Source organism: Manis javanica, chromosome X (genome assembly GCF_040802235.1).
Source record: "Manis javanica isolate MJ-LG chromosome X, MJ_LKY, whole genome shotgun sequence".
Classification (NCBI taxonomy): Eukaryota; Metazoa; Chordata; class Mammalia; order Pholidota; family Manidae; genus Manis; species Manis javanica.
Genome location: NC_133174.1, coordinates 108,475,378 through 108,499,436, shown reverse-complemented (window position 1 = coordinate 108,499,436; position 24,059 = coordinate 108,475,378). Strand labels below are relative to the sequence as shown.

The window sequence follows — 24,059 nt, the reverse complement described above, 5'->3', positions numbered from 1 at the left end:
CTTCCTCCCAGCTAGCCTGTACCTGGCTCAGGCTCACAAACCAGCAACCCCTGTCCTGGCATCAGGCCAGCTGGAGGGAAGCCCTGCCTACAGCAGCTACAAACACAAAACATAGAGGCTTACACGTGTGTGTTCGGCCCACTGGTTCTGGCAGTGGAGACAGGCATAGCAGCTGGGAAGCAGGAAACAGTCCTTTCCTCCCCCCAGGCACCAACACGGCTCCCCTGTGACCTGCGAAATTGCTCCGGTGGCTGAGCAGCTCTAGAGTGTAGAGGTTCTGGGCACTAGAGGGCACCACAGACAAATATGAAACGTCAAAGGAACCTGGTTCAAAGCAAAATTATGAATACACCTGAGAAAGATTCAAATGATATCAACCTCATGAATCTTCCTGAAAGAGATTTCAAAATAAAAATCATTAACATGCTCATGGAGGTACAGAAAAATATTCAAGAACTCAGGAACCAATTTAGGATGGAGATACAGTCATTGAAGAACACAATGGAGGGTACTAAAAGCAGACTAGATACAGTGGAGGAGAAAATAAATGAAACAGAAATTAGGGAAGAGGAATACAAAGAAGCTGAGACAGAGAGAAAAAAGGACCTGTAAGAATGAAAGAATACTGAAAGAACTGTGTGACCAATCTAAATGGAACAATATTTGTATTATAGGGGTACCAGAAGAAGAAGAGAGAGAAAAAGAGATAGAAGTGCCTTTGAGGAAGTAATTGCTGAAAACTTCCAGAATACAGGGAAGGAGATAGTCTCTCAGGCCAAGGAGGTGCACAGATCTCCCAACACAAGGGACCCAAGGAGGGCAACACCAAGACCTATAATAACTAAAATGGCAAAGATCAAGGATAAGGACAGATTATTAAAAGCAGCCAGACTTCTCAGCAGACACCTTACACGGGCCAGAAGGGAGTGGCATGATATATTTAATGCAATGAAGCATAATGGCCTGGAATCAAGAATATCTTATCCAGCAAGATTATCATTTAAATTTGAAGGAGGGGTTAAACAATTTCCAGCTAAGCAAAAGCTGAGAGAATTTAGCTCCCACAAAGCATCTCTACAGTGTATCTTGGAGAGACTGCTAGAGATGGAAGTGTTCCTAAAGTTAAATAGCTCTCACCAGAGGTAATAAAAAGAGTTAGACAAAGACTAGAGAATATGATACCTAATATATAAAGAAAGGAGAAGGAAGAAAAGGAGGGGAAAAAAAGAACCTTTAGATTGTGTTTATAATAGCATACTAAGTGAGTTAAGTTAGACTCTTAGATAGTAAGGAAGCTACCCTTGAATCTTTGGTCACCATGAATCCAAAGCCTGCAATGGCAATAAGTACATATCTATCAATAATCACCCTAAATGTAAATGGTCTGAATGCACCAGTAAAAAGACACAGAGTAATAGAATGGATAAAAAAACAAGATCAATCCATATGCTGCCTACAAGAGACTCAATTCAAACCCAAAGATATACACAGACAAAAAGGGAAGGGATGGAAAAAGATATTTCATGCAACTAGGGAGAAAAAGCAGGTGTTCAGTACTTGTATCAGACAAAATAGACTTTAAAACAAAGAAAGTCACAAGAGACAAAAAAGGCCATTACATAATGATAAAGGGGTCAAGCCAACAAGACGATATAACCATTATAAATATCTATGCACCCAACACAGAAGCACCTACATAGGTGAAACAAATACTAACAGAATTAAAAGGTGAAATAGAATGTAAAGCATTCATTCTAGAAGACTTCAACACTCTACTCACTCCAAAGGACAGATCACCAGACAGAAAATAAGTAAGGAGACAGAGGCATTGAACAACACATTAGAACAGATGGACATAACACATCTATACAACTCTGCATCCAAAAGCAGGAGGATACAATTTTTTCTCAAATACACACAGAACATTTTCCAGAATAAACCACATACTAGGCCACAAAAAGAGCCTCAGTAAATTCAAAAAATTTGAAATTGTACCAACCAACTTCTCATATCACAAAGGCTAGAAATAAAACTGTACAAAGAAAACTAGAAATAAACTGTACAAAGAAAACAAAAGGCTCACAAACACATGGAGGCTTAACAACATGCTCCTAAATAATCAATGGATCAATGACCAAAATAAAACAGGGATCAAGCAATATATGGAGACAAATGACAACCACAGCACAAAGCTCCAACTTCTGTGTGATGCAGAGAAGGCAGTTCTAAGAGGAAAGTATATAGCAATCCAGTCCTATTTGAAGAAGGAAGAACAATCCCAAATGAATACTTGAAAGTCACAATTATTGAAACTGGAAAAAGAAGAACAAATGAGACCCAAAGTCAGCAGAAGGAGGGAAATAATAAAAATCAGAGAAGAAATAAATAAAATTGAGAAAAATAAAACAATAGAAATAATCAATGAAACCAAGAGCTGGTTCTTTGAGAAAATAAACAAAATAGACAAGCCCCTAGCCAGACTTATTAAGAGGAAAAGAGAACCTAGACACACAAACAGAATCTGAAATGAGAAAGGAAAAATCACGATGGATCCCACAGAAATACAAAGAATTATTAGAGAATATGACAAAAAACTATATGCTAACAAGCTGGAAAACCTAGAAGAAATGGACAACTTCCTAGAAGCTCTACTACAAAGTCACAACCTTCCAAGACTGACCAAGGAAGAAACAGAAAATCTAAACAGACCAATTACCAGCAATGAAATTCAATCGTTAATCAAAAAACTATCCAAGAACAAAACTCCCAGACCAGATGGATTCACCGCTGAATTTTCTCAGACATTTAGAGAAGACATGTTACCCATTCTCCTTAAAGTTTTCCAAAAAATAGAAGAGGAGGGGATACTTCCAAACTCATTCTATGAAGCCAGCATCACTCTAATACCAAAACCAGGCAAAGACACCACCAAAAAAGAAAACTACAGACCAATATCCCTGATGAACATACATGAAAAAATACGAAACAAAATATTAGCAAACCGAATTCAAAAACATGTCAAGAGGATTATACTCCATGATCAAGTGGGATTCATCTCAGGGATGCAAGGATGGTACAACATTAGAAAATACATGAACATCATCCACCACATCAACAAAATGAAGGACAAAAACCACATGATCATCTCCACAGATGCTGAAAAAGCATTCAACAAAATTCAACATCCATTCATTATAAAAATTCTCAACAAAATGGGTATATATGGCAAGTATCTCAACATAATAAAGGCCATATATGACAAACCCACAGCCAACATCATACTTAACAGTGAGAAGCTGAAGGCTTTTCCTCTATGATCAGGAACATGACAAGGATGCCCACTCTCCCCATTTTTATTCAACATAGTACTGGAGGTCCTAGCCATGGCAATCAGACAACACAAAGAAATAAAAGGCATCCAGATTGATAAAGAAGAAGTCATACTGTCACTGTTTGCAGAGGACATGATATTGTACATAAAAAATCCTAAAGAATCCACTCCAAAACTATTAGAACTAATATCTGAATTCATCAAAGTAGTAGGATACAAAATTAATACACAGAAATCTGTTGCATTCCTATACATTAATGATGAACTAGCAGAAAGAGAAATCAGGAAAACAATTCCATTCACAACAGCATCAAAAAGAGTAAAATACCTAGGAATAAACCTAATTAAGGAAGTGAAAGACCTATGCCCTGAAAACTACAAGACACTCTTGAGATAAATTAAAGAGGATACTAATAAATGGAAATTCATCCCATGCTCTTGGCTAGGAAGAATTAATATTGCCAAAATGGCTAACCTGCCCAAAGCAATCTACAGATTCAATGCAATCCGTATCAAAATACTGACAGCATTCTTCAACGAACTGGAACAAATACTTCTAAAATTCATAAGGAACCACAAAACACGCCGAATAGCCAAAGCAATCCTGAGAAGAAAGAATAAAGCAGGAGGTATCTCGCTTCCCAATGTCAAGCTCTACTACAAAGCCACAGTAATCAAGACAATTTGGTACTGGCACAAGAACAGACCCATAGACCAGTGCAACAGAATAGAGAGTACAGATATTAACCCATGCATATATGGTCAATTAATATACGCTAAAGGAGCCATGGACATACAATGGGGAAATGACAGCCTCTTCAACAGCTGGTATTGACAAAACTGGACAGCTACATGTAAGAGAATGAAACTGGATTACTGTCTAACTCCATACATAAAAGTAAACTTGTAAGACCTGAATGTAAGTCATGAAACCATAAAACTCTTAGAAGAAAACATAAGCAAAACTCTCTTGAATATAAACATGAGCAACTTCTTCATAAACATATCTCCTCAGGCAAGGAAAACAAAAGCAAAAATGATCAAGTGGGACTATATCAAACTAAAAGGCTTCTGTACAGCAAAGGACACCAGCAGTAGAACAAAAATGCATCCTAGAGTAGGGGAGAATATATTCATAAATGACATATCAAATAAGGAGTTGACATCCAAAATATATGAAGAGCTCATGCGCATCAACAAACAAAAAGCAAATAATCCAAATAAAGAATGGTCAGAGGATCTGAAAAGACACTTCTCCAAAGAAGAAATTCAGATGGCTAACAGGCACATGAGAAGATGCTCCACATCACTAATCATCAGAGAAATGCAAATTAAAACCACAATGAGATACCACCTCACACCAGTTAGGATGGCCAACATCCAAAAGACAAACAACAGCAAATGTTGGCGAGGATGTGGAGAAAGGGGAACCCTCCTACACTGCTGGTAGAATGTAAGTTAGTTCAACCATTGTGAAAAGCAGTATGGAGGTTCCTCAAAAAACTAAAAATAGAAATATCATTTGACCCAGGAATTCTACTCCTAAGGAATTTATCCTATGAATGCAGCAGTGCAGTTTGAAAAAGACATATGCACTCCTATGTTTATCACAGCACTAGTTACAGTAGCAAAGAAATGGAAGCAACCTAAGTGTCCATCAGTAGATGAATGGATAAAGAAGAGGTGGTTCATGTACACAATGGAGTATTACCCAGCCATAAGAAGAAAACAAATTCTACCATTTGCAACAACATGGATGGAGCTAGAGGGTATTATGCTCAGTGAAATAAGCCAGACGGAGAAAGACAAGTATCAAATGATTTCACTCATCTGTGGAGTATAAGAACAAAGCAAAAACTGAAGGAACAAAACAGCAGCAGACTCACCAAACCCAAGAATGAACTAACAGTTACCAAAAGGAAACGGCCTGGGGAGGATGGGTGGGAAGGGAGGCATAAGGGGAAAAAGGGGCATTATGATTAGCACACATAATGTAGGGGGGTGCACAGGGAATGCAGTTTACCACAGAGAAGACAAGTAGTGATTCTATAGCATCTTATTATACTGATGGACAGTGGCTGTAATGGGGTATGTGGTGGGGAGTTGATAATGGGGGGAATCTAGTAACCACAATGTTGTTCATGTAAGTGTATATTAATGATACCAAAATAAGTAAGTAAATAAATAAATAAATAAAAACAAAATAAAATAAAACCCATTGAACTGTATGTATACCTTTATGGGTGAATTTTCTGATCTGTGAATTACATCTCAAAAAGTCAATACTAATAAAAATGCCGTCTGTGTCACATGAAAATAAATAAATAAATAAATTAAATTAAATTAAATACATACTTTGAGAACTGTGGGATAGACTATGGCCAACACCGGTTACCTACGGAATATCCATTCCCCCCTCTTCCTTAAAGATAGAACCCTAGTTTCGTTCAGCATGGTTCTGTTCCCTGCTGAAAAGCTACATTTTCCAGGACCCCTTGGAGCTAGAGATGGTCCTGCAACACACTTTTTGAGTCAAAGAATTATAAGTAAGTCACTGAGCGTAGTTCTGAAAAAGCTCTTACAATGGGGTTGACTGAGTAAGGGTTTGCTTCTGTCTTTCATTTTTTCCCATTCTCCCTGGAATGTGGATGTGATGCTAGAAAAGGAGCAGCTGTGTTGCAACCATGAGGCAGAAAAAATAACCACAGATTGACAATGAAAGCCACTTGTTACTGCTACTGAACAGGTACTACCTCCTTGGTGAAGCCCCTCAGAACTGTTTTTCCACTGTGGGCCCTGAGCCCCACAGGTCAGAGTGTGGGAATTGGAATAGATAGTTAAGGAGGATTAAGGCAATGGGTATGTGCAGGAGCAGAGGAAAAGCAGGTAAAAAAAAATAAAAATAAATAATGAAACAATGAGTTTAATCCCGATCTCATATCAGCCAGTAAAGATAACTGTCCTAGTATTTTCCTACAACTTCACTACTTGACAGTCCTGCCAAGTAAAGCCAACTTCCCCTAATACCACCACCCAATTAAAAAAGTATATCTCATCTGTTGTACTTCTTTGTTCTTCTAATCCTAGTAAGACATTGTCTTACTAGGCATGAAAAGTAACAAAAGTTTATAAAACCAAAAAGGCATTACAGCAGTTAAGAGCTTTGAAATCAAGCAGACCTGAGTTTGAATTCTCACTTCACCTCTTATTTGAAGCTTAACATTGAGCAAGTTAATTAACCTTCCTGAACCACTGTCCCATTACGTGTAAAACAGGAAGAAGACTTACTCATAAAGAGTGTTTGGGAGGCAGCTTGCAAAGTGCTTGACACTTTAACAGTAGTACTTGGTAAATTGCATTCTATTTAACTATGCTAAACCAGGACAGTTTTAAAAAATCATGAATAAACACATTTCACATGAAATTTACAGTATCTGTTTTATAGGCTAGATTCAAGTGTTAAGGTCCTAGAATCCTGAAAGTTGTTTTTATTTACAATTCTCCTATGGAAGGATAAGTTATTTCATTTCTCTATTGAACCATATCATAAGAAGTACTCCCCAACAAGTTGGGGATGTTCTTGTCTCACCATATCATAAATGTGGCAAAATTGGGCAAAAGCAATGTATATCCTCATCACAGTAAGTCATGCCAGTGAAAATATTTGACTGTAATTGGAAACAAAACGTAATTTTATTTTTCACAAAGATGACATCTTCTAGACCAGGATCAAATTATTGCTCCTTAAAAGGTACAATATGTACACTTGTACACTACAAAGTACATAATCCCTCTCCAAATTATAGGATGGCATTGCATTCTTCCTGTTTCAAAAGGTTACTATCAGGTTTAAACATAAATTGCATCATTTTCTTTCCTGTGTAATGTGCACTTTAAAAATCTGGTATTTATCTCTAATTCCTGTCTCCACATTTTGGCCAGACACATTTCTCTTCTGTAGTGTTTTCATTACCATTAAATCTATTATCAATACTGAAAGCACAGTAAACAAAAATGTTACTTAACCTGATTATCTGGGATCAGAATTTTCACAGCAGGAAAATAAATGAAGCAGTTTAATTTTTTATGAATATAGGATGGAAGATAAAGAATAGTCATTTTGAATGACTGCAAGGACTATAACCCTAATACCTAGCAGAGTTATGACTGGCATATAATATATTACATGCTTTATTCTATTATGAATATTATAAACTCAGTATATAAGGTGGCAGAAAAAGAACCGAGCACTTTCCAAACTGGATTACTCAGTAACTTCTTTATGTACCGATTCCCGAAGAATTTCATGTTTATACCACCTCTTTCTCACAGTCTTCAGGAAATTAAGAAATGCACTGTGGCTGCCATTTTAATTGAAAATATCATCATATACAATCCTTATAATGCTTGACTTTTTAATCAGGAATAATAAGTCATTAATACAAATACTTGTGTATCTCTTCTTTCTTTTTCCTCCCCCTAAATTGGCCCTACTTAGGTCTCATCTAAATATTCTAACTTTCAAGCAGAATGTCTGGAATCCTTAGAATTCTTAGAAACTGCAAACTTCAGGTGAGGATATGAGATTTGCATTTCTGCCTCTCTTCCCTCTGGGGCAAGTGTTTTGAGGGGTACTTGGAAGTAACACTCATTAAGTATAAAAAACAATGAATCTAGATAAATTATTCACAAGTAAGATTCTCAGAAATTTTTGAAAGCATCAGAAATCGTAGCTCTCGGTCTTGCAAGTTTCATGTGTGCAATATTCTTCAGTTACATTAAATGGTTTCAAGAGGTCTTTTAAAAAAACACACACAATAGGCTTTAAAGCAAAACTTTAACTTCACTTGCACAGGCCAGGCTTCTCAGATTAATAGATCTTAAGTGTCTACAAGAATAAATGCTGCCTAGCAGGAGCAAGCAATTCAATCACAAACCTCTGAAAAGGAAGTAGTATCTTGTATAAAAATTAACATGAACCAACTATCCAGGTGAGTACAGCCAGTAGAGTAAAGGATCTGGGAAACATGGTATGTGAATAATGGTTAAAGAAAGAAAAGACTTGCAGGCTTATACGTAAAGGAGAAAATAGGTATTTTTCTATATAGCTCCATAAGGCAGCACTATGATCAGGAGATAAAAGATAAGAGGAATTGATTTTGCCCAATGCAAGAAAGAGCTGTCCAGAAATGAAAGGTGCTGTCTTGGTGAGGTAGTGAGCTCTTTGTCACTGACAGCGATCAAGGAGGATGTGTATCACCATCTTTCAGAGGTGTCCCAGGAAGGATTCATGCTTTAAAGGGGATTTGGGCTCTCTTAATGACCTCTGAGATCACTTTTATCTCTCCGATTTTCCATTAATAAGTGTTAAGCTGGCCCTTCTGCAAACTCAGACAATGGAAATTCCCAAAGAACAGGCCACAAAAGTTACAGACTACCACTAAATTGCTCTTTGGTGTTATTAATGTTATTTCCCCACATACTTTTTTTAGATTGACCTTATGTAGTAAAAATAAACTAAGCAGACAGAAACAAATGTTTATGTATATGGTAATTGTGAAAGTAATTAGATATATTCTTTTCTAATTTAAGATTATCAATTAAAGAAGAAATTTGCTAAATAAAAAAGATTTCTAAAATCTTAAGACCTTTTAAAAATTCACTAAATCAGGGAAAAAAACAATCTTAAGGGATAAAAAATGTCAAATTTGGAAATGCACGTTTTCATTTGGTCCATCTTTTGAATCACCCACAAACAAGAAAGATTTATATAGTGTGCATAATCTTTTCTCAGGAAATCTAGATACTGAATCTTAATGCTGAAATGATAGAAAACAGTTGCTATAAAATACTGTGCTATTGATATTTACTATAAAATATATTTTGCATATTAAACAAAATAGCTGTAAGCAGGAAGCTAACCAAATGCAAGTGCCCTGGCTGGAGGACTAATTCACTAACGCTCATTCTACACTTATTGTCTGTTAGCTGGAGAAAGGTAAAATTCTAAGGCAAACATCTCACAGGGTCTCTCTTACTAGAATTCACTGTTAAATTGCGCTGGTTGAGCCTTACTCATTGTCTTCCTTACCCGTTGTTATTGCTACACCATTACTGTCAAAATTTACTGCTTGTGAAGAAAAGATAATAGACCTTTAATGCTAATCCTGTTCTATTTCGTGTGTGTCCTTAGAAACTAACAATATATTAACTCTATAATATTAGCCTGAAGGAACCATTTGCTGTTTTAAAACACCAGAATATCAAAAAACCAGAAAACCGCTTCGATGTGACTGCCCTTTCAGCTTTATTAATTTAGGCAAAAATGACAGGTTAATTTATATGGTTCACACCTGTCAGGAGCAGAGTCTTTACTAATACAGTTTACACTGACCAAGAGGTCCTCCCTCAGGCTAAGGTTGAACTTCAACCTACTACTGAATAGAGTGTAACACAAACATGCCACTCAGATTTCTATGAAGACAATCCCTTCAGAATTCCACATGGATGGCACACCACCCTGCAAGTGTTCAAAACTGAAGTTGAAGGAAGAGACCTTATCTATCCAATGAAGACTAAGTATTTGATGATCAAGCTATATGGAGGCCCATGAATGTTTTCCTAAGTCTTTTGTCTTCCACTCTTCCCAAATTATATTATAGCCCAATTGAAAAAGTGCTTTATGCTACAGAAGAATCTAGTTTCCTTAATATCGTTAAAAACATTGTCTTTATCATCAAGAAGTCGTGAAAATCTAATGAGGTTTCAACTCTGATTCAAGTTCCAAACAAGAATAAAGAAAGCTAACTTTGACTTTAAATCCACAAGGGAAAAATAGCCTCTGTTCAATGCTTGCAGAAAGTAAAACATGCTCTATTGTAGCTTTCACGAGCGTAGCGGCGCTGCCCTGTCCACAGCATCAATGGAAGAGCTCTAGCTGAGCAGCACCTATACTGAGTTTAGAAAGAGTCTGCAAGGAGCCTCTATATTTCTTTCCATAGTTGCTCAATTACTATTCCACATTTCTACTACAACCAAAAATATTTTACATGGAAATTTCAGCCTTTGAGAAAGTACCCAAGCCTTCAATGAAAACCACAAAATGTGCATTAATCACAGTAAATAATGATAACACATGACAGATCAATACTGATGCTACCTAATCAAACATACAAAATATGCTTATAGCAACTGTGAATAATTCTATATTCATGACAATATCTTAAATGTTTATACATAATTTTACAGGTAAATTCTTAAATATCACAATTTATCAAAGAGTCAAAATTTATTCCATTTCAATGCAAAGGCTTTAGACCCAAAAGATGCAAATAACCATCTAACCTACATTTGCCAGCTAAAGAGTTGTTAGAGCAAATGTTACTTAGCCCAGTCTTTTAACTTAGTCTTTATAATTTTTGAGATTAAAAAAATTATGCTGAACTCAAGTATCATTTTGTGTGTAGAAGTGTTGTGGAATATAAAAAAGCACTGATGAGAACAACATGTTAAACATCATATTTTTATTTCTGGACAAGTAAGACAATGAACTTTAATCTAAAACAGACAAAACCTACACAATTTATCTAAAAACCTCATTTAAACTCCCCAAGCTAGTCTTTTCCTGTATTTTCTCTGTGTATATTTATATAATATTTTAAACCTTATATTAATTTATTTATAAAGAAAAATAAAAGTTAAGGCCAATTTAATAATATACACTGTTACAATGTCAAAATAGTCTAGCCTAACACTAGCTCTTCAAGTACCTTTATCCATTTTACCTATGTGCACTACCAATAACCAACATCAACATGCAAGATCTGTAATATTTTCTAGCTTCTGTCATTTAAATCAATTCACTCATACCATGAAGTCAAAGAGGTGAGCACTTAAAAAGAAGAAAGTAATTCATTAAAGATACTGGATTAAGCTGTACTGAAGCTTGCAGCTAGTATGAATTAATAAAATATCAGTATTTTTTAATCATCTCTAAAAACTGGCAAACCAACTGTAATAGGAGCTGCAATTTGGATCTTTTGACCAGTAAGATACAGTAAGAATACTAGAATCATTAGTAACCATTATTAATTGTAACCTAGTGATTTTAGTTTGGGGTGTGTATTAGGTTTGGTTTTGTGTTGATGATAAAGTTGCTTTTGGTAAATCTTTGCTCGTGTCTCACCAGCTAAGATTCATAAAGTCAACAGGCACATCTCGTTTCTTCAAATTATTTCAAGGTGCTCCACTAACTTGTCCCCTCCATTAATTCGTGCTTTTCACAAATATAGCTTTTGAGAAAGAAATATAGCTGACCTCTTTTTCTTTTCTTATAAATATAGCTTAAATTTTAAACTTTAAAGGAAAAAGAGTTTAATACCCAGACAGATAAAATAACCTGAAGCATCTCTAAGAAGGAATGTGAAGAATAGTATGAAAATGAAATGAATGAAATGATGACAAGATTTAACTCTGAAATGTCTCCATTTTTCAGAGCTGTCCAGGGAATTGCTTCCTTTGGACTGAGAGCACAAGTACACTTCCTCAGCAGCTAAAAGCCTTTCAAAGAACCAGACAGATACCACTGTGCATCTGAACCTCATATAAAACAAAAACAAAGTGTAAAATGGCAACTCACGATATTTCTAAGCACACAATTAACCTAAAGCAGGAAGAATTTTCCACACCTTTCCTATTGCAAAATATTTTAAAGAGAATATTCACAGTTAAAATAGACTTTTACTCAAAAGCTTTTCTTATACAAATATTTAAAAAATTAAAATTAAAAAGGTCTGGCTTTCCCTCACCCCTTCCTCCACCAAAAAATGGATCACAGATAATACTTCAAAAGAATATTTTATTTTATCTCCTGGATTTTGTTTTTCAAGCAACACTCTCTAGAACTCTAGGAATTCTAGAAAGACTTCCCAGTATATTTCAGTATGTATTTACTTAAAATAAATTTCTAAAATAGACATTTGTATAATATACGCTGTTCAACTTCATGTGTATAAATAACTATTCACAGAACTATAATTTGCATGCATTTGAACTTACATTTCAGAACTTAAATTATAAAACTGGGAAAGATAAAACATCAAACTTATTAATATTCATACACAACTCAAGAATAAAAGTCTTGATTAAAAGATTCATTTTCTGATCAATGTGTTAACTCTGAATGTTTCAAACTCATCAAAAAATTATAGAAAGCATTTCCATATTTAACATAACACCAAGATCAATCATCAGCTGTTTTTGTGCTGCTACACAAAAGAAGTCATCTTAAGTTATTTTGGATATACAGAAATTCAAATAAATCCAACCAGTGTAAAAGATTAAACTTTATCATTATGTAATTCCTTAGGTATTCCTTCAGACTTTCATATTATTAATTAGATTAGAATCAAGCACATTAAATGAGAATAAACATAAACTCCTAGGAAAATAAAACAATGGTAAAATGTGGGCATGCCAATAAATTTAAATGTAAGCAAGTCTGAGGTTTTTAATCTTGTGGGTTTGGGTTTGGGGATGTTGCTCTTTGGGATTTTTACCCCCTTTTACCACAAGGTTGATTCATGAATGAAATCCCACTTTAAGATCCTATTTTCTCTCACTTACATGTATGCTGGAGAAAGTGGAGTTGACCTGGATGTTTTAAGCACAGGAACTGGGAATTTCCAGATAGCAGGAGAGCTCGTTTTCCATTTCAATGGCATGTTGTCACCACGGTACTACAATAACAGTAAACAGCGTTTCCATAACAGACTACCAACGAGGACTTCCATTCCACACTGTACTGACACAGCAGCGGCTGCCACGGAGAACAAGCAAGCGATTCTGCTAGTGCCCTTAAACCGATGCTTCCAATCTGTACAATAGGGCTGCAAGATACCTCCTTTCAATCCTCCTGTCCCCTAAAGCAATACGATGATTCTACCATTCTCACTCAACAATAGTGCCACCTCGTTAGGAAAGCGTTGACTGCAGTATTTTTTTTTTAGGACTGCACTGTGCATACCACACAATGCAGCTTTATTTAATAAAAGCGGCTAGGGTTTTGCTTTTTTGTTTGGTTTGGTTTTAAGCTTACATTACCATTCTTCTACCTTAACAGGGATACTGCAGCACTGTACTATATTCTGCGCCTATTAACCTGATTTCTGACCAGTAGTAGCAGGGAAAAAAAAGTAGATGGGTTTCATATGAAAATGAAACGACATACCTACTCAGAATACACTTGTCATCCTCTGAACATTCTTCTTTTGAGCTGCAACAATACAAATGGGATATAAACCTCAGCATAGCCTTAGGCCACCGTTAATAGAGATCAGTGACTAAATTCGGCAGCCTCCTTTCCTCTTGTGCAAGCTCTGGCCACACAATACAAGAATGCCATTATGGGAAAAGCCCGTTTAAAAAATGCCAGTCTCTGTTTTCCCATTAGAAGAAGGCAAAATGTAAGAATAAATATAAACTGCTGCAGAACTCTGCACGCTCTTCTAGTAGCTTCTTATTCAAGTTGTTCTCCTTTCCCTATTCTTATTTCCAAGCCGGGATGAGCAAAATCTCATACATTTACAACACGCCGTAGTAACACCAATATCACTCTTGTCTTCTGCAGCAGAGAAGTACAGAGGAGCGTGCTCTTAATAGCAGTCTCGGAGGGACGCTATCAACAATCTAATTCAATGCTGCCCTCCCCTTCTTGTCTCCCCCTTTCCCCTCCCGTTCCTCCCGCCCTCCTCCTCCCACCCCCAAACAGCTCACAATTTGCCTAGAGGAGAGACCAATGCTACTGGCCAAGCAGGTGTCCAGCAGGGACCATTCCAAAGCTCAGCAGCGGTCGGATTACCTCTTGGGGTTAGTGACTGAAAGGGAGGTTCAAAATTAAAGCTGCTGTCAAAGGCAGCTTGAAGTATTTCACGAAAACAATGGCAAATACAGGGCTCATCTGTACTGTTCTAAAATACTGCTAGAAAATAGCATCATAAGTGCTCCGAAAGTGACTGGGTGTTTTAGTTTCTGTTTAAAGCACCAAACTCACACATTTTCTATACAATTCTAAGAACTGAAAATAGGATAAACTAGTATTATGCTGAACTCTTTACAGGCTGAAGAATTTTACTTCTGATATAGGCAAGTTGCCATCACTAGGTATCTACCTTCATGGCATCCTTCTGCTTCTACCTAAAAACAGAATTACCCATCTTCACCAGTGCAATGTTAAGACAGCCATTGACAGGAAAGCCACTAACTTTTTTAAAAATCACACTACTGACAAAAAACTCATATTTACTTTCTGGTTTGCATGCAAACAATAAACTTGTGCTTCCAATTTAAGTATTTTGCTTTCAGATACTCTTCCCAAATTATTCCTACTTTTCAAAAGATTGAGATTTAGTCCCTTAAGAGGTTTTCTCATTTGTATTTAAAAAGCACAGTTGAATGTTTCTGTAGAAAGAAACTACTTTTAAATATTCCAAAGGATATAATTTAATATACCAGAAATAGAGCATGAAATCAGCTAAGGAATCACAAGTACCTTCTTTTAAGATGCACATCAATATTCAGGCAAAAAGTCCTTTCCTATGAAGCCCAAATATATGTATATGCAGTATATACATATACACATTCATACATACATATATGGAGAGAGAAAGCTTATTTTGAAACACTAAATGGTAATGCATAAACTTTATTAAATATTAAATAGATGTCAGCCACCACTATCTCAATGATTTTTATTCCAACTTTCATGTACAAATATGCTGAAAAATCCCAATCAAGTAACTTAAAGGGTTAAACTATATTTCCAACTCTTTTGAGCACCAATACACAAAACTGTCTCATGGAAATCTTCAAAGGAATCAGAGAAAGGAATATTTGTCAATACCTTATTGGCCAAATATATAGTTTAAAAGGTTTTAAAAGTGCCACTAACACAAATAAACCATAATCAATATTTTACATTAGAAGGCTTTGTATAATAATTCTTAGTGGTTATGGGGCAAAAAGGTCCCAAGTACAAAACGCAGTGGTAATTTGCTGGAAACCTCAAGAAGGAAGCACACACACACTCAACAAACAAGTTTGGAATGTCCCATCCCAAAAACCTGAAGCATTCGCAAACATTTAAAATTGTAGAACATAAAAGGGCTACAAATTAACCTGTATGTAGCAAGGAGTGATGTTTTAGAAAGGAAATTCAACCACTTTCCAATTTATGAAAATCTTACAAAGCAGTAATTATAAATATAACTTCTAGAACAAAGTCCCTCCAAATTAGGTAAAAACATGGTAGTGAAGTGTTTTGAACAGTCTATAAAGACTGCTCAACATTTATGAGTAGGAATAGGGTGAATATAGAGTTTTCCAAATTTTGAAGAGGGTAACCCTCACAAATAGGTGAAGATCACTTTACTGCAAAGATTTTCAGGTTATTATTCCTCTGTGAACAATCAACTGATTCAAAAAGCCAACAAATTGTTTGTCTAATCTCATTAGGCTCTAAAGAAATCAACCAATACCACCAAATGATCAATCTCAACTTCAGTCTAGATTTTTCTGAGACTTAATGTTTAGAACCTGTTTTTGTGGCCCTCCAACAATTGTAGTGTTTGATCAAAGTGAAAAGAAAATAAGGCTGCTTTCCTCCATCCCACCCTCGGTACTCTTAAAGACTCCAAAACCCTAAAAGCTTTACATCTGATAAAGAACATTTATTCATATTCCATTATTTTGCTTTAATAAATTGCTAGAAATCATTTGCAATTATCTCTTATGAGCAAACAACTAATATGCCAAAGGCTTTAACAATAATCCTCTAAGCAGAAATACAGTTCATGAAATATACTTTACACTATTAATTTGCTTAACAACACCATTCCTCATACATTGTTTAAAAATAAACTTCAGACAGATAAGCAGAGCCCAAATTAGATTTTACTACCCTGATGGCGACTCCAGTAGCAACTATGGATTGTAATTACCATTACATTCTGGAACTAAAAATGTTTTCACCTACAGAGTGAAAGGAAGAAAGTGATTAAACATGTATTTTAAATGTACTTTTATGCAGGCTCGGTGTCCCACTACTTTAATATTTAGATTGGGAAATGTCAAAAACTCTTGTTCACAGCATAGAAAACACTGATTTCATTTACAGAACGCTAGATTTCTATTATGGACAACTGCATAAAACAGAACAGAACGACAACACACACAAAAGTTCTTCAAAGCATTTTATAAACATTAACGATTCACTTAAAAATACCTGTGAAATGTGTATTTCAGAGATATAATAAAAAGGGACAATGCTGGGACTTGTTCAGGGCTACAAAAAGAGTCAAATCTTACGGCACAGAATTCCCTGGTTCCCAACGTAGAAAGAAGATTTTTATAACTTTTAGGATTCTTACAAATCATCTTGCTCAGCACTCTCATTGTATAGACAAAAAAACTGAAGCTCAGAGAAGTTAACTTGTCTGATGTCACACTGCTAGGCAGCAGCAGAAATGGAACTAGAAACCAAGTTTCTGCCAGTCTAGAATCCCTACTGTCCCTCCTTCTCAATGAGACCATTCCATAGGATGTGTGCTTCTCTATGAAGTGAAGCACATTCTGTAAATGTCTCAATGTATTCTAAAGACACAATAACTACAAAGAGCTATGTACTCTTCCAACTATACACACTGTCAAAGACAGAAGTGGGAGTGAAATACCAAAAATATGAAAGTGTGCAAAAAGACCATTTGCAAAATCTGAATTCCAAAAGATGTTTAAAAATGGTGAGGGAGGAAAAGGTAAGCAAAAAGTAAACCAGTCATAGTATGGAAGAAAAGTGAAATATACAGCTACAAGTCTAATTTATTCCTTAATGTAAATGTTTCTAAATAACTTTATGGGAAAATTTAACTCACTTACCAACTGACTGCTATAATTTGTCTCCAGTACCACCACTTAACTGAATGAGTTGACTAAATATGTCACGTTTCTGACCTCTCTCCATATTTTCCCAATATTCCCTAAGAACTGACCTACCTTTTTCCTCCAAGTTTTGGTTAATTCTGTGGTAGGTACAACTAAAGACTAATAGCATTAACTGCAGTTCATGTGAGCAGGCACTGTGTAATCTTCTCTTCAATCCTGAAAATGTCTCTTCAGATTAATCTGGAATATCCATGTTATTTGTGCTGCTCGCATAAGACTGCAGATCATGCCAATTATGTGCTCTGTTATGTTCAATCAGTCAATAAAAGTACTTGGATGACAACCAAGTATGGCTGTTAAACCCTTTAAAGTCCACAAAAAATTAACTTCTGGACAACAGAGCAAATTCTTACTACATTCAGGGCTCCTTATTACAGGAAATAGAACTGTTTGCATGAATGATTATATATACTTGTGTGTGTGTGTCTGCTTTTTTGTTTCAGGAAATTGAATATCAAATAATTAAAATTTTCTTACAAGAAACTCATATATATAGCTTTGCTAAGATCAAAATGGAAAATCCCAGATGTTTCTCAAAGACAACTACATTGGAAAGTCATCATTTCATCTTTTATAAGCACCTTCTCACATGTCAGTTTCCACAACAGAACTGTGTGGATCCTTATAGTTCCACAAATTTATATCTATGACTATGCCTTGGATCAAATAGTGCTTCTCTCCTTCAGAATACAAAGAAGTAGAAAAACACAACTGTTGTGTAGGCACATACTCATGCACATGTGCGTATATGCCAGAGGATTCCTCCATGATGGCGTAAGTAATGTGAAGGGAAGCATTCTTCCCATCTTTAACATTTCCTAAGGATAAGAAGGGTACTAACTTTTGGGAGGAAATGGGTACAGAACAGCAAAAAGAGGGGCTGGTAAGCTGGTAAGACAGGCAACAATAGGTAAGGGGACCAAACTGAGGAGGGTAATGATTGGCTGGAGAGAGAATGGAAAGCCAGAATGGCAGTGATATCCTATATTTATGTATCACCTTTTATAATTGGGAGTTAGATGAATTAAGTTTGCAGGGAAGATAGGAGTTGGGGTAGAAGGGCAAAGATCCAGAGGAACTGAGCAGATAAGATTCAGTTGTTGGGTATCCAGTGACCCACAGATTCTGACTGCCCTTACTCTCTCATGACATCTGAAAAAAGGATTATAATGAGTGGGTAATCCAGAAATTCTTGCCTTTCCTTCTTCCTTTTGTTTTGTATAGCATCTATATTGTTTATAGCTTTTTTTTTGGCACCCTTGAGTGCTTCATTCATATATGATTCCTAAATCCATATGCCCAACTAAGTCTTTGTATATCTTTGAAAGTCATCAACTAAATTAATTCTTAAGTATTCTATTCCCATCTATTAAAACAATGCCTTAAACTCCAAATCAAAGTGTTTGTATGTGTTGGGAGTGGTGGAGGCAGAAATAGATGATTTAAAAATATATACTATCTATATACCTGATTTTCACTACCATTTATAAATTGTTTGAAGAAAGCAATTTAGAAAGACAATTTTTCATCATCAAACAAGGATAATGTATCCAGTGCTCCAATAAGAGGTCATGCTATTACCACACCCTGTGTTCCGGCCATGCTAGTTCATCTGCCTGCAATGCCCTCTCCAAATTCCTGCTCCCCCATGAAGCAATCCCTAAATCTTTGTATCTTCCTAATTGAGCACTATTCCTGGCACATTGGAAAGCATTCAATAAATATCTGTTGAGAAAATTGAAAGAGAAGTTTATAAACAGAGGAGTAATTAAATAAGAGTATATTGATGCCAGGATATATGCTAGAAGGTTTTAAAATGTTATTGATTCTACTATTACTAAAAGCAGAGTTCAGATAAAAAGGGTATTCATTTATTAATTTGATAATTTTAGGGTGTAGTCTTTAAAATGAAAAAAATTAAATTATATATTATCTTGTTAAAAATAGTGTATATTGAAGAAAATCATCTCAAATAATGATAATTAATCGGTTTAGTCAACTTCCAGCAACTTCCTAAGTATCTCCTTAAATTACCTTGGGGAAAGAAAATAATCAAACCATTGCTAGATTTTCTGATGTATTTGTATATTACATGTGCAAACTTACTGATATTAAAAGACATTTAAAATGTACAGTGTTACTGAAAGAAAAGTTAAAATTATGGCTCTACTGACAAAAACCTATATTCATTTAAAGCTCTTCAAAGAATTTTGCTATTTTGTTTTAATTTTAGCATCAAATATAGAAGCAAATTTATAAAAGCTATGTGAAGACAACATAATAAACAAATTACAGCCTTAATTTTTATAAATCCTGAACTATTTTGATAAGAGTAAACAATTTCTAATAATTTTTATCTATGATGTTTGAAAAACTTTTCAATAATAAGCCTATCACATACCTAATCTCAAAAGGCATGCCAGATAATGAAAGCCAATATTTGCAATGTTCTACATTCTTTCAGATATACCCATACTTTTATAAAAATCTGAGTTACCAAAAGACCTTTAAAGTAATATGTAAGACATTTTCCTTAACATTCCAATTAAAAATTAATGAAATAATAGCATTTTTTAAATTATATTTATATCCTTTTACCCAAAGAGTCACTGAAGCATTCACATCTGTACCATAAATGCTATAGCTAAAAATGAGATCGAGACGATTACCTAGTTGTCTATCTCTTCCTCCCCATGAGTATTTGTATATCTTGGTTTCAAATACTTATAGAGTTATCACAATAATGTTTTGCTAACCAGCGGCAAACACCTTCATGGAAAGCTAATCCTAATGATGACTCATTAAGAACATACAGCACTACTTAAATTTTCCATGAAAAAACTCCCTTTACATTGCTTTTACCATTTCCCAGGCCTAACCATTAAAACTTTAAACTTTCTATACATGTATCTAAAGAAACTATTGTTTCTTTAAACATGTATCTAAACACGTATCTAAAGAAACTATTGTTGGCTAAAAAATTTACAACTGCATAATGAATGAAAAAATATTAAATTCCAAAAAGACAATTTCAAACTTTAACCTTGTGATCCACTGCCACAACATGGGACTCAGAAGCTTTCATAAACATGTAGTTCATAAGTCACAGTATTTGCCTACTATGGTGGTATCCAAAAGACTTAGCAACCAGTTCGATACATCTATTTTCATGACTATTTTGACATCCTTCTCAGTTTCTGATTTAGAATTCTTCTCTTGGGTGATTTTGAGTTAGACAGATTTTTCTAAAAAAAAAACTGAGGGGGATACAGAAACATTTATACTGAGAGATGCCAAATATATGGTGGTTAAGTCTAAATTATAGAAGCTAGCCAAAAAGTTTGCAATTTAAAGTTGCTATGCTTGAAAAACATATTTAGCAATTCAATGAAAACCCTATGCTGTAAGACATCATTAACTCATGTTATATAAAGTGTTTATGTGTTACAAACTAAACGTGGTATTATTTTAGGGTTCTAACTTCATTACTTGAATACAATGGTTGTCCAATGGGGGAAAATCATTTGTTTTCCTTCATCTCATGTTCCATTACTAACTAAAGTAAATGCGATTTTGATATGATAGAATAAAAAGCACAGTTGATCTTCTAGTTAACCCTGTTTGGGTTTCTTGACTGCCTTTCTAAGCCTGTGTACTTCAACCAGTAAGTTCAGAACTACTGCATGTCTTCAAAATCAAATACATGTTTTAAATAATCAGTTATTTCTCATGGAATTCTGAAGCTACATGACACTTGAGTATATCCCCCCTTTAACTAGCATATATTTATTAATTCATTCCTTATTCAGCTTGATCTAAATCAGAGAAACTGTTGAACATTTTTATGAGTCTTCCACTACAGAGTCTGGCCATTTTGTTTAAGTTCCTATGATACTGCTCAGTTAGTAAATGAAATATTTATGTTTAGGGATTTCAGAATTACCAATTTTTGAGATTCAGATGTATAAAGCATAGAACAACGCGTATTCCCAAAAGGGAGAAGAGACAGCAAGATGGGGCTTAAACTATAAACAGGAAACGAGCATTAGCAAATTGATTAATTAGGACCATGTTTTTGCATTTGTCAGCTAAAATGCATTTGTTTAAACTGAGGTCTCCTTAGTACATTAGCCATTACTAACAGTGTATGATAGACTCCTTGAACTTCACAAATACCAAAATCAATCAATTATGCCTAGCCCAAAACCTGTAAGGAGGAGGTGCATGCTGAATTAGTTCAATCATCATTTAGTACTAAGAATTTATGACTTTGCTAGATGTTTTGAATTTACAAAAGAACCAATGTTCCTTGGCCACAAATCCTTACAGTCTAATCAGGCAGACTGCATATTCACATATGAAACATGAGTAAGTGTAAATATATTGCTACTATAGAGCCTTAACGATCATCCAGAACCCAGGATAGCCTAGTTTTCCGGCCAATTCTTTTAAAGTCACTGAAATTTAAAACGGGGAGAGGTTAAACTCTTAAAATATCAAAGCTTAATTAGTTTAGTATTTTGGTAGAAATCTTTCTGTTACCTTCTTCAAGTCTAAAACAGACACAAGACTTTTAAAAAATACCTCATGGGGTAATACACAATAGCTACTGTGATATGCCTCAGATGATGCAACAATGTGTGCAAGGGATATCTGCCATTCCACCCTCTGGCCTGACTCCCACCCCCATATGCTGTGACATGGAACATGGATGCTACTGAGAGAAAAGTGGCTCTTTTTCTTTATACTCCAATACATATACCAAGAGAAAAGTCCTCCAACTTGAAGGCAGATGCTCTCAAACTTTAGTATGAGTAAGAATCATCTGGGGTGAATATTTAAAAAGTCAGTGTGTCTGGAGGTGAGGCCCAATACTCTGTATATTAAACAAGTAGTCCAACTGATTTTTATGCCTTGTCTGCTTAACTTGGAGAAATTGCTAACCCCCACTCAAGATAACCCCAGCTCTAGTGAGCTTCTGTTTTCTCTCAGTCCTTGGCCTTCCTGAACGTACCAACACTGGCCGCTCACCACTAGTTGTCAGTCAGCACTGCCCACAGCCATTTTCTTGCTGTCCCTCATTCCCAATCCCCCTAGGTATGGGAGAATCTGAAAGTAAGGTCTCCAGGTGGATGACAGGCTCAGAGGCGGACAAATAGACACACGCAAAGTGGCAAATTGTGAAGTGCAGCCATTAAGAAACAAGGGTAGTATAAATTATGTTGACTGTGCGATGCATGGTAAAAGTTAAAAACTCATTTCAAACTTTTTCAGTGAGGAAGGATGCAGAAGAGACCCGAGCAAGCCATGTGTGGCCCGGTTGCAGCTCTGCCACTAATTAGCCTTGTGACCTCTGGTGTTGTCTTCCCTTATCCATACAATAGGGAAGATGCCACTTTTCTTGCCGGACTCACAGCAATATTATGAAAATCAACTGAACTTGTGTTTGTGAAAGCATGCTGGAAAACAGAAAGCATGATACAATGATGTATGCCATCATTTTAAAGGAATAATTTATCTTTTTGTTGTTGTCTTACCAAACACAGTACCCTAGACATTATTTGAAGTTTCCTTGATGACTGAATGTCTTCTAGTATCTCAGGGTCTTTTTTATGAAAATAGGTTCTCATTGACAAAATGATAGAGGAAAATGCAGACCCTTGGACATACCCTGAGGTTGACTTTTTGAATATATCCTTGAAATCAGCTTGTTTTAAAGACAATTGCCTCCGTCTCCTGAAAGTGGAGTGCAAAAAAAATCTGGTTAATTGTGGCTTTCTTGTATTCAGTTCAAAATTTTCAAAGCATACACTGCAAATATTTTAGCTGAAAACCAATAAACCACACTTGTAAATCCAGTGAAGACCACACAGAACAATTTCTAAATAGGTAAATCAACTTTAAAAAACTTAACTAGAAAGCCATAAAATTCTATTTGTTTTTAGAAGCTCTCTTAATGTTTCAGAAAGTTTGGAATAAAGATTACATGAAAGGCAACATCTATTGGCAGCTGATCTAAAAGACTGAAACTTGCCAAATTTGGACACCAGGAAAGGAAACACTTTTCCAGTAAATATATCCTCAGACTAGGAATGCTTTGTTATTTTCTAGCTTTTGAAACCTAAAGTTCAATTCTTTGCTGATATACTGTTTTGCCATAAAAACCTGAAAGCAAATGACACACATTACAAGCTTTCAGAGAACAGATGGCCAATGTTCTTCTAGGTTCATTTCCTACCAATTTTCTTATTTTCATACTGCTTTTAATTAATAAAAACATGTAAATAGATGTACTGTCTAGTAACCAGAAGATTTTGTTTTCGTGAAGTTCTGTCATGTATCTAACCCCTTTTGGCTAATACAAAAGGCAATGATGAACAGACAGACATACTCTGCTGTTGCCTCAGGGTTGCAATTTTACAAACAGAGAAAACTACAGAAACACTGCAGTAAATGCTGTCAAGAGTCAACTCGCTTAAAAAATTAAAGTAAGCTGGCAGGTGATTTGAGGCGCTCTAACACAAAATTAATGTATTTATATTTAGATTGTTATTAGCTTACAGAAAGTAAACATTACAAAGCATTACCCGTATCTAACTTTTGATTCAAAACAGTCTTGGCTTTTCCTCGGTTCATCTCACAAGCACTATTGGATTACTGAAGTCATAACTACAAAGTCAGAGTATAATAGTATCTTTAGAGGGACCTTGGCAGAGACCTTACCCAAAATGTT

The 24,059-nt window shown here is 35.4% G+C and overlaps 1 protein-coding gene across 6 annotated transcripts in view; it reads right to left on the bottom strand.

Annotated features, from left to right (window-relative positions):
• KLHL13 (kelch like family member 13) overlaps positions 1–24,059 on the bottom strand; it is a 203,595-nt gene that overhangs the window by 50,317 nt on the left and 129,219 nt on the right. The window contains exons 1-2 of one of the 6 annotated variants that reach the window (XM_017656622.3): positions 13,560–14,013; positions 12,956–13,068 (exon numbers count right to left, since the gene is read on the bottom strand). The exons of 2 other annotated variants lie outside the window; for them this stretch is intronic. In XM_017656622.3, coding sequence (XP_017512111.1) covers positions 12,956–13,053 — 98 coding nt within the window. In that variant the 5' untranslated portion in view covers positions 13,054–13,068; positions 13,560–14,013. Of the gene's footprint in view, positions 1–12,955; positions 13,269–13,559; positions 14,014–22,996; positions 23,063–24,059 lie in introns of those variants that run through there. 3 more of the 6 variants (XM_017656621.3, XM_017656624.3, XM_073227617.1) reach the window with 3 other exon arrangements.